The sequence below is a fragment of the Pseudovirgaria hyperparasitica genome, assembly GCF_010093815.1.
Source record: "Pseudovirgaria hyperparasitica strain CBS 121739 unplaced genomic scaffold EJ05scaffold_4, whole genome shotgun sequence".
In the NCBI taxonomy this organism is placed as follows: domain Eukaryota; kingdom Fungi; phylum Ascomycota; class Dothideomycetes; order Acrospermales; family Acrospermaceae; genus Pseudovirgaria; species Pseudovirgaria hyperparasitica.
The window spans coordinates 1,438,101-1,451,313 of NW_022985552.1; the positions used below are offsets into that span (position 1 = coordinate 1,438,101).

The window sequence follows — 13,213 nt, forward strand, 5'->3', positions numbered from 1 at the left end:
CTGCCATGATTTATGTGCTTCATGGCGTAAGCAGACGTCAATCTGTGGTATCGTCTCGGTGCGGTGCCGTCGGCGGGTGTCACGACCCCCTGCTGGGACCGGGTGTGGGTTGGAGAGGTGATTCCTTGGTTTAGTGGAGGCTGTAGGTGTTTGGATCTGACTGAGCTTGGAGTACGTTTTGGCCTCACAGCGTTTCTTGCGTTGGTACTGCTCTGCATCAAGCTTCGTTGGAGTCTCATCGTACTGCTGTTGCCATCTACTCCTTTTTTCTCTCGTACCGTACTGGTACCACTACAGGGAGCGGCACCACGAATCGTCATATCTATTCTTGCTCTGTTCGAACAGTCCTCGTTATCCTGGTCGCTATCTAGACGAGCATTCTCTTACTGTCTCCCACTCCTCTACGCTGTGATATAGCATAGAGCATTGTCAATCATGGCAGACAAGGAGAACAACGACCCTCGAGACTCGGGCAACGAAACCGGAGAAGAATCCAGCCACTCAGAATACCAACACCGCACCGTTCAACGACAGAAAAAGCAAGAAGAAGCAGTGAAGAAAGAGCAACGAGACGCCGGCCAAGAAACAAACCGCACTCGATCAGCGTCCCGGAGAGCGCGACGCAAGCGGATCCAGAAGGGCATAGACGAAGGCAAATACATGAAGACCAGCAGTCTGGAAGCCCTCGAGGAAGCCGACGCCAACGGCGAACTGAGCACGATGCAGGCCTTTGAGCGCATAGGGCCCGATAGCACAAGTATGGATGGTCCGGTAACGAAAGCGAGGGCGTTGAGAGGAGAAATACCCATGCGTGGTACAAACCCCGATCAGCCTTACAGAATGGATCCGCAAGAGGCTAAGAAGGGAGGACTTGACGAGCAAGATGGACTGAAGCTGAAGCTGGAGGCTAATCTGGAAATCGAAATCGAGCTCAAAGCCAGCATTCGTGGCGATTTAACTCTTTCTCTGTTGTAAGTTTGACCCTTTTTCGAACCTTTGTTTCCCAGATCACTCAGAACCACTCCATCACTCTCCGGTCTCTTTGTATACTTCTTTCGGCACGCTGCTCAGATGCTTAGCTCCGAGTTACTCCCTGATTTGAAGATCTCACTTCCTCATCTTCTCTCTTGACCCTGACGCACATACAAAGTAAATAACCGTTGACAACACAGTGCATGAACGAGGCTGCTGACGACGCCTATCGCAGGCAGTGATCGACTCAATGGGTTCCGACGCAGAAGTCATGATGCGAACGCGATAGATATTATGTACACGCAGACGTGGTTGAATTTTTCCGATGCTGGGAGTCTTGGCTGGGATAGTCAAGTTACAATGCAAAATACATGCATTGGCGTATCTCCAATCCACTTGAACTGTGTTTAATACTTATCCTGGAACCTCGAATGAGCTATCTTCGGCCGTGATATATGACGTAACGTCCCAAGTCGAAGTGTGAAGCCGTTTCATCCTCTAAGCAGGCAACCCATTATGTAGGAAGAAGGTAATATGCTCTTGATTTTGGACCTCATACATTCATTTTCAAGTCCGTTAAATTATCCGACAACAGTTCCGAATGGACGGACAATGTATTGCTTCATTGTAACTATCCAATAGAACGGCGCTAGCGGAACTGGAAAGTGTAGAGGCCCGTGCTTTCTGTAAATCTTGCCTGGCTTGTCCGTGACGGGTATTCACATCGCACAGCGCAACACCAAACAACCTACAACCGCCGCGCCACTGTCCTCGTACGCGTAGGACTCATGCTTGGGTGCTTTACTAACCACACAGATTTCCGACGACCCCATCTTCATGTCCCATACCAGTATCAAACTTCGACAACGCCGTCGCGCCTGGCCCACGTCACTTTTCCCCGCGCTTGTTCCTCTCCGTCGACATCCTTCGCGAGCCTGCAATGGCTGAATTGACCTCGAAAACACGCTTTCTGCCGCCTTCATATGACTCGCGTGCCATCTCACCAGGTCTGTCGCCTCGCCGTGGGCACCGCAGATTACACTCTACCAGCGACGAGGCGCCATACGACGTGTCGCCCGTTGCAATCCTAGACGCATTCTCCGAGAACGTCTTCCCAAACAACGACACAGAAGAGTACCGCTATCTAGCCTGTGCAGAGGGTGCGAGCTCGGCGCAGAAAGGACTTGCGATCAAAGCCGCAAAGGTCGCAATCAGTGCCCAAGACTGGTACCTGGAGTTGAAGCGGTGGAACTGGCCAGGCAGCTTCGCACAACCAAATGTACAGGATGGAATAGACACGGTGGATATCACCGGGAATGATGGCCGTGTGCAGAGGATCCCACTGGAATATTGGGGGTGTTTGCCCGCAGCCATGGTTGAGGCATACGAAACGAGAGTAGAGGAAATATTGAAAGAGATGGCAGAGTTGGATATTGACGAGCTCAAAGGATACGTACTTGATATACATGGCTCAAGGTCGAGACCTTCCAGCAGCTACGAGCGCCGGACACGGGCAACGCTCAACCTCATGGATGATGTGAGCTTGCTTGTTACAGGAACCATAGTCCAAGCTCTCCCGGTATTGAACTTGCTGAATGGACTCCTGGATACATGGTCAATGCGGTTAGGGATCTTGCGAGATATCCCCACCTTTCTGTCAGACTTGAACGAGGCAAAGCGCGCCTTAGAACTGGCCTGGGACGCGATCCAGTTACCAAAAGACGAAGCGATGGACCCACTGAACATCAAGAAATGGAAAGGGGCAACAGACACCATAGCGACAGTACTAGATGGGAAGGCCTCAAGCCTGGGACAACGCCTAGACGGCATGTTGGACACACTAGAGGGACGAGATGATGTCATCCCGGACGATTGGATAGATGAGTTTGAAGCTTTGGAGACTGATGTTGGACAATGGAATAGTGAAGCACGGCGAAAGAGATTCCAACTAGACTGGTCATGGCCTGCCAGTGCTCGACCGGACCCTGTACTGGCCACATTACCTGAAGTCACTGAGAAGAGACGACCAACACTAACCCTCCAAGAGACTGCGAGTGGACATCTCTTGACTCCAAGCGAGGATTCATCGGTACCTCTTGTGACACCAACAGCCGAAAGCTTCCCGTCTCCCCCGACCTTTTCGCCCTTGAGACAGGCCCAATCTCCGCAAACCCCTTCGAGGGGTTCACGAAGTTTTGCATTGGCTAGTCCCTCTACACCTCAAGCTTCTTACTCTGGAAATACTGTGAGGGATCAACAATATGATGATGATATCCTGAACAGGCCCCTTGACACAGACAATGAGGTGGATCCCGACAATCTCCAGAAGACGCCAAGGGCTAGGATGTCCGTCAACATGTCACCGGAAAGTGGTTGGAAGCGCTCCGGCATGGTGTGGGTAAATGAGTCTAATGACAAGTACGAAGAAGAAGACGAAGAGAAATCAAGTCAAGCAGAGGCTAGACCTGTTATGATGAAGCGTGCCTCGACAACTTCCATTGAGTCATTTTCTCGGGATAAAGTATGCTTAATATATCCAATGTCATAATAAACCTACTAATCTATATACAGGTAAAGACGGTCACGTTATCACGACAAAACTCTACTAGCTCCATAGCTTCAGGACGCCGTAGCATCAGTGAAAGACGTGTGTCCGTGGGATCTGCTAGTAAGGAGAATGTTGCCGCTTCGAGTGGACGCCTTGGGAGAAGCTCCGTGTCGCTTCCATTCACTGAAGAGGAGGACGCAAGACCTGTATTTCCACAAAGTTCGCCAAGCAGACCGCAAACACCCGATTCGAGTCCACAAACGCCTGATCGTTCATCCTCACCAGTCACACCATCTCGTTCACCAGATGATGTATTTGGCAACGAGTCCCCTTCATTGAGACCTGGGAGACTAAATCCTTTACGCGCCCATCCACCTCTCAATGCGTCGATCAAGAAGTTTCGAAGGGCAGAGGACCGTAGTAGTGAGAGCCCTACAGACTCCCTGGGAGCTCCGCCAAGCGTATTGCTATCCGAAAGTGAAAATGGGGGCTCCGTATCCCATCCTGCCTCGCTGAACAAGACTCGACAAGGCCGTAGTTATAGCACTACTTCTAACGCCGAGCTGAACAAACAGATATCGGAAATCTTGAGTTCTGTTCCTGCAAATATTCGACTGACAACAGGGGCGGTGGAGTCAGATGCAACATCTTCTGTCGGCGCCCAAAACAAGTCTCCTCGTTCAAGCTCTGGGTCGCATAGATTTTCAGCCTCTACACTGTTCCGCTCGTCACGTTCTGCTGTCAAGTCTCCTGAGATGACTCTCTCTCCTGTCAAGAACGACGAGTTACCCTCCCTACGCCGACAGGGTGGTTCTGAGCACTCGGACATCAAACTATATCATCTCATCCAACCAGGCCGCGACAAGCCCATTAAGTTGTTCATTCGCCGCGTGGGCGACAATGGAGAGCGTGTCATGGTTCGCGTCGGTGGCGGCTGGGCAGACCTCGGTGACTACCTCCGTCAATACGCAGGCCATCACGGACACCGTACTGTCTCGGATGGGAAGTTCGAGGTTCTCGGTCTTAATATTGATCCAGCTTCAGGCACATCCAGCGTCACTCCACAAGGCACACCGACAAAGACGACCTCCAGGAGCGTATCGCCCCTACCGGGTGCGGCAGCAGCCCACAACGGGGCCATCATTGCAGCACAAACAGCTGCTGCAAATCACGCGTTGACTCCAGGCAGCGCAACCGCACACATGTCCTCGCGTCTCGTCAGCGGCAGCCACGCAAACACGCCAGACTCGGTGAGGAGCGATACATCGCGTGGCTCATGGCGTGACGAAGGTAACGTAGGTCTTGCGGGCCCGGCAGCGAAGAAAAAGCTGGATCTCAGTGAAGAGAAGTTGGAATGGATCGACAACATGATGAGCCAGGCACGGCGCATCAGCGGCGGCGTGAAAGACGGAAAAGATTTGGGGAGGGATGGCAAGGACAAAGAAGGTGTACAGGACTTGGGAAGAGTCGGTGGGACGAGGAGAGTGTTTCTGAGGGGCACTGGGAATGGCAGTGGGCGTGAAAGCGCGGCTGGAGACAGAAGCGGGAAGGATCACTGAAAGGGAGGGCAAGATATGGGCGCATTGATACGGAGTATTGAAGAGGTATGCATACATGGCGTGGCCGGAGTCCTGCTTTGGGATTTTGTATAATGGATGGCACATGCTTGATCCTGCAATGATGCGGCGTTGGACTTAACGCACAGCATACATAGGAGGGCGTTGGTCGATAAGGGCAGAGTGTGGCACTAGCAATACGGAGTCTTCGGTCTTGGTAAATCTGCTATACTTGTTGGAATAGGCGCGAATTCGTCTTCATTAAGCTCTTACACACTATCTAATCTTAATCAACACAATCTGGCTGATCGTTTCCTTCATCGCCGGATTCTATCTTCTACCTTCAATGTAATTATCTGGTCTCATTGCTATTTATGGCATCATTTATACTCATACATGGATTAGCCTCCGATAGTCTATCTGCCCTGATTGGCGCGGCCCGGCCTCCGAACCGTCCCGACGCGAGTTAGTTACTTCTGTGCGCCCATCACGACCTCTTACCAAGATTTGCGCACGCTACTGTACTACGTAGTCAGCCCTACCATCCCGTTGCATTGAGTTAAGGCAGAAGGAAGCCCCGCTACGCCATTTTCGGAATCTCGAGCCTGGCTAACCTGAGTAATAGACATGACGGCCGGTGAGTGGTGAGCTGAGGCGAACGTGTCGATTGGCCTTTGAGCCGGGCGTGTCTCCGACACGAAGACCGACGACTGTGCAGCGGTCTTTCGATTACCTCTCAGCATCATAGCCCAGCCAATGAAGGTCTACTCCTGACTGACGAATGCGTCCTGGTGGTTTTTCTAGGGGGCTGGCCCATGGAGATAGGCGGGTTTGGCTGGTATGATATGACAGGACGTTTTTACTTTGCTGCTGAGGTCTTCTTCCGGGGAGCGGTATCATTGGAAGGCATGCCGGTGCTGCCTCCGACACGACGTTCAACGACAACACAGCAGGCTCATTATTTCCTTCTGAGAGCCCGCCTGGACCATTGACAGACCGAGTTGCGAAATCAAGACTTATCATTAACGGTGTGGATCCTGGCGCGTCTTGCATGGGGCCGGGTTCTGTCAAGTCGAGAGCTGAGCAAAGGCACCACTGAGGACCATCACGGCACTGCCTCCGGTTCACGAACTTCCACGATGAACGGGGGGTCGTAGTTCTTGCCAGATTGAAACGCGCGTGGCCAATGAAAGAAACAGATGGAGTGCGCATCGTCACGACGCTCCTCGACACTCCCAGGGGGTAGAAGGATACGAATGTGGAATGTGCCTGACAGCGCTTTACTGATATGCTAAGCACCAACGGCGCTGATTCCGGCACGCAATACCACGTTTGTCGATATCTGCCAGCGGACACAAGGGCCTTGGCCGATGACTAGTCATTCTAGAGCCATCGGATTTTGCAAAGACGGTCCAGGCTATTTGCAGCACTCTACACCCGACGGCGGCTCATTGGAGTCACGTCGCGGTGGCAGCTCCGGACGACATCCGACGATATCCAACGCGGACTGTATTGCCTCGTTGTGTAGCACAGGGCCAATGGAAAGGCATAGGGCCCTGAAAGGTGGCACAGAAACGCGAATGACGCGGTGTGCGGTAGCCGATGGATGGCATTTCAAATTTCACGGTGCTCGTGTCGTGCCAGGGCCTGGGGGCAGATTGGGTGTTTCAGGGCAGGACGAGCAAGGCGTCGATGGGCATTTCTATTGACGCATCGGCGATCGGACCGTAACGACATTCCATGGCCCTGTGAGAAATTACCAGTTTGGAGGGAAGAAGGGCCAATGACTGGGTGTTTTCACATGTGCGTGTGTCACGCTGGGGATCGCTTGGTTCGACTGTGCTTTCGTCGGTGTTGGATTTGGGTTATTCGTTATTTGTAATGACGATGCTTCGATGGTACGATATGCAGGGCGCGTTCGATATGACATGACTGTATTTGCGACTGGTTGTGGATTGAGATGATGGCGTCGCGTATCGAGGCAGGTCCACCCCTAAGGGTAATCTTCACAACGGGTATCTCAGAAAAAAGTCGTAGGGACCCTTATAACCGAAGACGTGGCACTAACTCCATCGACACGTGGGTAGAGGATTTTCGAGCAGACAGCCCTATCGAAGAAAGGGTTCTAAGGGTCTTTACTATACCAGTGTTCATCAACAACATCATCAACCACATATGCACTCGCCCAAAATCTGCACCACGAATCAAGCCCCGCCAAACCCATCGCCAACACGCACCACCGCACACGCAAACATCACATCACATCACATACTCTACATGTGTAATCAAGCCGCATGTCATTCTCCAAACCCTGCTCGGCTCCATACTCCCTGCATCCACCACTCGGCTCGCCGCACGCCGCCGCACGCTCGCCATTTTCGGAAAACATCTCCCGGGCCCCCCTGTCCCCCCGTCCCGGTCCCGCTCGGACCCACCGCGTAGCAAATCCTGTCCTGTCCTGCCCTTCCTTCCTTCCTTCATTCTTGGCTGGCGAACATAATTATCCCCGACCATACTAGTTTGCCCCTCCGCCAATCAGTGCCGGTCCGACGTCGCGCCCGCGGCCACCCTCCCCCCCCTTTCAATCGCAGCCGCTGCTGATGATCGAAGATGCGAGTCGGGGGTTGAAGGGGAGGGGGACATGGGTCTGATGGGTCTGATATGTGGTTCTCCGAGCAGCGGCGGCGTGATTACGAGTCTTGGGTGCTGACCTTGGCTGTGTGTGTGAGAGATGGGCATGGCTGGTTATTGGTTGTTTGGGGCTTTATTGAGGAAGTTTTGTGCTTCGGCGTGAGAGTTCGTGGGGAGAGACGCCGTGAGTGTGACCGAGATGTGGATAGGGGGGGGTTGATGGGTGGTGGGTGTGGGTGTGGTGTTTGTGGCTGGTTGCACAGTCATCAGTGTCGCACAGAGAGTTGAGCGATGGAGGGAGAGGCCGCGCTGGGTGGACGAGATGTGGTGATGATGGTGGTGCGCTGTAGCTTGCGAGTGTTTGGTGTGTCGAGATGATCAGCCCCTTATTTGGTGTATTGAGATCAGTCACTGTGGTGTTGCTTGCTTGGTGATCCGTATATCGACTCTGCGTCATTGCCTCTTGCTGCCTATCGTTCTCCGGTGCATCCATACGATGAGAAGCGCAACGTGGGCAGCCTACTCTTGTGATCCTGTCATCCACTTTTCAGTTTCTGCATTTCGAGAATGATATAGACAGAGAGCATCACGCTTAAAACGACCATCACACTCGACAAATACCATCCAAGCCCATCACATCTTGCCACTGACCTCACTCTTCATCATCTGCCCCTGTCTACAGTACCCCAAAGTCCGCTTCCATTCTGACCACATCACCTCTGCCAAAACTAAACGCTTTTGCTCAACACACAACAGCATCACCTCCTCCTAGAAGATCCATCGCAGCATACTCGCGTATCTCCAACCCTTACCCACGCCACTCTACCCACCCGCCCACACAGATGTCACGAAGATGCACATACATACGTACACACCCTTCTTTGCCACGACCTCGAACGCAAATGATGTATCCATCAACCCTAACAGTCCTACCATACTCCAGTCTTTACCTCATCGAGACCGGCCACACAATCCAGCCCTCCCAAGCAGAGTAGAAAAGAAGAAATACAACAGCACACACGCGTCATCACAATATCCATATTCATCCGCTAAATAATCCGTGTAGTCTTGTTGCGTGCCCTCGACTAGACTCCCTCCACTTCACACACACACACCCCACACACTGAGGTCCAAGACTTGAGTACACTAGCTGGGGAATGTCACGGTGTGACGTTAACGTCGGCTGGCTCATCATAAACATCCTGACTACCATGTCGTCTAGAATGGCAGAATGGAAGAGAGTATACCTTTGCACTCTTCAACATAGGTTTCGTCTTGGGACACGTCGTCACTGAACCTACAACTGTGTCCGACGGGCACGGGAACCCTAACCTTGAGCGTGAGATCATCAAGGCTAACCTCGTACCTAGCCAGACTGAGATTAACTATTCCATCTCGAGCGTCATCGTGGATGGTATACGCACTATTAAAACTCGCGTCTGTCTGTCAAATCTCGCCTTGGCATCGTCCTGGTGCTGCTATACTCTACATTAATGGCAAGATACAGTGCGTCGTTTCGCCTAAACTGACTTTGATACTAGATACCCACCAGCCCGATCACCGGCGTCATCCCAGGCGTGTTCGACTCACGGTTAGCCTTCTTCATCGTCCGCGACGTAAAGTCGTCCGCTTGACACGGATATCTACCGCAAACACATTAGTGTTCCCAGCTCTTCAGTCCCAGCTCTTCGTTCCAGTCGTTCGGACCGCACTCAGCATACTACGCTCGATATACCTTTGGTGGAAGCTGTATGAATAAACGAATTGAAGACACACACGCAAGAAAAGAGACTGTCCATCGTAAAAGAGGTCGAACCTAGCAACAGAGTGTTCTGCACGAAGTTCTCGGTAAAACGGAGCATGGACTGGAATAGATGTGTGGACACTCGCATTACAAAGAGCTATATGTGCACCACACCAAACATGCAGAATTAAGATGCGCAATGAGCGATACCATAACATCCAGAAAACGTCGTCTGCGTAGAGTCATTTACCTGTGCGTACCACGCAGCAACAACCTGTCTGGTCTCTGGAATAGCGCATCATAGGACTGAATAACATCCTGAGGTGGATGGTGTCTCACAACATGAAATGTGTCGGTATACTGTCGGCCTGGCCGGGCTTGAACTTTTGCTGTCCCGATCTCGCTGCTGAAATCCGCGGTGTGCTATGCTGCTCGGACCATGGGACGACTCGTCGGTTCGAGATCAGTGGCACTTCAAAGTCAGTCATGTAGGTAAGGCAAGTCAGACTTCGTTTGACGTCCTTATTCGGTCGTCCTTCAAGAACTGGTTGTTTTAGAATTGATTGCGTTCCTTGACAATCAAACACAGTTGACCTAAGCATTTTCCATACGTACAATATAGCGCTGATATGAGAAACATGAGTAAGATCAGAAGGGTAGGAACATACGACTGACATTATTCACGACCAATCCGCGCAGTGCTCTCTTTACAGGCTTCGAAGTCATAAGGTACTGGCAGAACACTGGCAACTAGCTCCAGCAATCATCTTCATCGACTGCGAAACTCTTGAGATGGAAAGATCTTATCGTGCTCGTGCTGGTCGATGCGGCTATGCAGTGCTGTGGCAGAGTGATCAGGAGCATGGATATTCATACCACTCTGCATCAGTGATGGCGGCTGATTTGACTTACATGGGCGGCGTGAGCGTAGGCAATGATGGCGTCGTACAGTTCTCACGCTGGACGGAGGACTTTGACTTGTCAAGGATTGGTTGAAATATATACTAACACAGTGGATTTGGAAGTTCGCATGCTGAATGGCCGAGACACTACAAGACAAAACATGTGAGTCTGAGAGAGCTAGTGGTGCAGCTTTCGATCTACACAATCCGAAACGACTCTGCACCATATATTCACGCCGCACGCGTGCCACGATCCTCGCTGCAGCTGCAGGACAGGTGAGCAAGAACGCACAACGATCGGGCGGCATATAGAGATCATCTCGGCTCCATCTACATCTACATCGATTGCAATACTACAGGTCCTGCTACTACGAGAGGATATGCACAGTTGTGGGATAACGAGGAAGTATGAATCATAGAGACGGGCAGAGATTCCTCTTTGTAACTGCACCAGTATCGCATCGCAGCAGTGGCATGGGGTGGGAAGAAGGAAAGTATGTATTGGATACCTCCATATGTGCTATGGTGGAATGATATAAGGATACGTCCTGCAGTCGACTTGGGACCTGTGCATTCGTATATCAAGAACACAATTACATATCCTACAGCAGCTAAACGCATAAGATAGTCGCTCGCGAGACAGGACTCGAGTCGAACACAATGACAGTGTCAAGAGCAGTATCAAAAAAGGGACCTAGTGTGAATCCCGAACGCTTGTGTCAACGGACTCACTCCGTCCGGAAAAGTGGTCCCGCGAGCTCGGGAGCTCTGCCGATCTCGGCTCCGTGTGTCCCGCACTTCCTCAAAACATTCGTGGATCGCCAGTCCATGAGTGTTGCCAAACCTAACACGACCTTCTAAACAAAAAACAATGAGCTCGCAAGCAAGACCGAAACCGCCGCCTGCGGGCGTCTGGTAAGCCTCATACATCTACATATACCTTCTATCAAGTAAACCACCCACTAATCGACCACCCAGGTGTCCCGCCGTCACACTCTTCAACCCAGCAACCGACACCATCGACCACGAAGCCCAAGCAAAATGGTACACCTACCTCTCCACCACCGGCCTCACAGGCCTCGTAATCCTCGGTTCGTCGCACCCACCACACCCATCCCCAAGCCCACCCTAACCAACAAACCATCAACCCAGGCACCAACGCCGAACCCTTCCTCCTCACCCAAGCCGAACGCAAATCCCTCATCCACCTCGCCCGCTCCTCCGTGCCCCCCAACTACCCCCTCATAGCCGGCGTAAGCGGCCACTCAACCGCCCAAGTCCACGACTACATCGCCGACGCCCACGCCGCCGGCGCCAACTACGCCCTCCTCCTCCCACCAGCCTACTTCGGACCCGCCACCACGCCCGCAGTCATCGAGCGCTTCTACGACCGCATCGCCGCAACCAGCCCGCTGCCCATCATCATCTACAACTTCCCGGGCGTGTGCAACGGGGTCGATCTCGACTCGGACCTGATCGCGCGACTGGCGCGACGCAACGCGAATATCGTAGGCGTCAAGCTAACATGCGGGAGTGTGGCGAAGATCACGCGGCTTGCTGCTGTGTTGCCGGCTTCGGAGTTTAGTGTGTTTGGCGGGCAGAGTGATTTTTTGCTTGGGGGGTTGGCGGTCGGGAGTGCGGGGTGTGTGGCGGCGTTTGCGAATGTGTTTCCGAGGGCGATAGTGCGGGTTTATGGGCTGTATAAGGCGGGGGAGGGTGCGGAGGCGTTGGAGTTGCAGCGGAGGGTTAGCTTGGCGGAGACGCCGTGTAAGGCGGGGATTGCGAGTACGAAGTTTGCGGCGGGGGAGTTTGCGGGGAGGAGGGCGGGGATTGAGGGGGCGGAGGGGAGGTTTGTGCCTAGGCATCCGTATGGGGAGGTGGGAGAGGAGGTGAAGAGGATGATTAGGGGGCATATGGCTGAGGTGGCTGCGATTGAAGACGGGTTGTGATTTTAGTATACGCTTATGCGGACGTCGAAGGTATGGCTTTAGTGACGGAACATGGCCGATAAATGTCGACGTCTTTGTGTACTGTGTACATGTTAGTCTTGGTCGTGTGTTTTTGTTCGGACAGGAAGTGCACTCTCAGGTTTCTCACCCCTGAACAGAGCGAACTGGCACACTGTACGAGTATAAAGATGCAGAGGACCAGCTCTTCACAAGACAGCAACCTGAAAAAGACGAAGAGCACCGGCGAGACATTTTAAAGAAGCATACATACCAGATCAAACAAGACAAGGTCTTTACCGTAAAACACAACAAGACCCGGCTGATGGGTATCGCAGGTAATGACCTGTGCAATAACAACTCTCCCAATCTAGGAGAAGGTGGCATATATGATGACTAGGCTTGCTTATTGTTCTTGAATTTCTCCCTGATTTGACTTCCAATATCAGATTTGCGCTCTGCAACCTACGTTCGACTCAGTTCTTATGACTTCTAGATCTTACTTCTGCCCACCTATGAAGAAAGGACTCTCCGTACGTCAATCCATGCAATTGGAAACACCATCATGACTGACTCGGACGACTGTTCAGAGCTAAGATGCAATCGAGGAGAACGTACTATGGAGGTGGTGTATTGCCCTCACTGAAAGCGTTAAATTCGAATGCAGCGCAGTGCGTTTCAGCTCTCAAAGTCTACACTTCGTATACGTTCTGAAAAGGGCTCAAGCACCAAGCGTAAGTTAAACATCGGCAAGTTGGTCGACAATTCTTTACGGGGCTTCAGTAGCAATGTGGCTGATACTCGACAGCGAAGTCAATCACGGGTCACGGTAGGTTGAGGAATCATTGTTTATGTCCAGGAATCATTTGTATTACTATGGAAGACTGGAGCCTACGGATCACTTGCCAGAAATG

At 52.1% G+C, this 13,213-nt stretch overlaps 2 protein-coding genes across 2 annotated transcripts; both read left to right on the forward strand.

Annotated features, from left to right (window-relative positions):
* Positions 1–41: 41 nt before the first annotated feature.
* Positions 42–5,476, forward strand: EJ05DRAFT_509042 (uncharacterized protein). Its single transcript, XM_033748066.1, has 3 exons — positions 42–971; positions 1,789–3,493; positions 3,544–5,476. Exons 1-3 carry the CDS (start codon positions 436–438, stop codon positions 5,077–5,079), a joined length of 3,777 nt encoding a protein of 1,258 aa, XP_033602962.1. The 5' UTR covers positions 42–435; the 3' UTR covers positions 5,080–5,476.
* Positions 5,477–11,010: 5,534 nt separating this feature from the next.
* EJ05DRAFT_287429 (dihydrodipicolinate synthase) lies at positions 11,011–12,374 on the forward strand. Its single transcript, XM_033740491.1, has 3 exons — positions 11,011–11,268; positions 11,332–11,444; positions 11,506–12,374. Exons 1-3 carry the CDS (start codon positions 11,225–11,227, stop codon positions 12,300–12,302), a joined length of 954 nt encoding a protein of 317 aa, XP_033602963.1. The 5' UTR covers positions 11,011–11,224; the 3' UTR covers positions 12,303–12,374.
* The last annotated feature ends 839 nt before the right edge of the window (positions 12,375–13,213 follow it).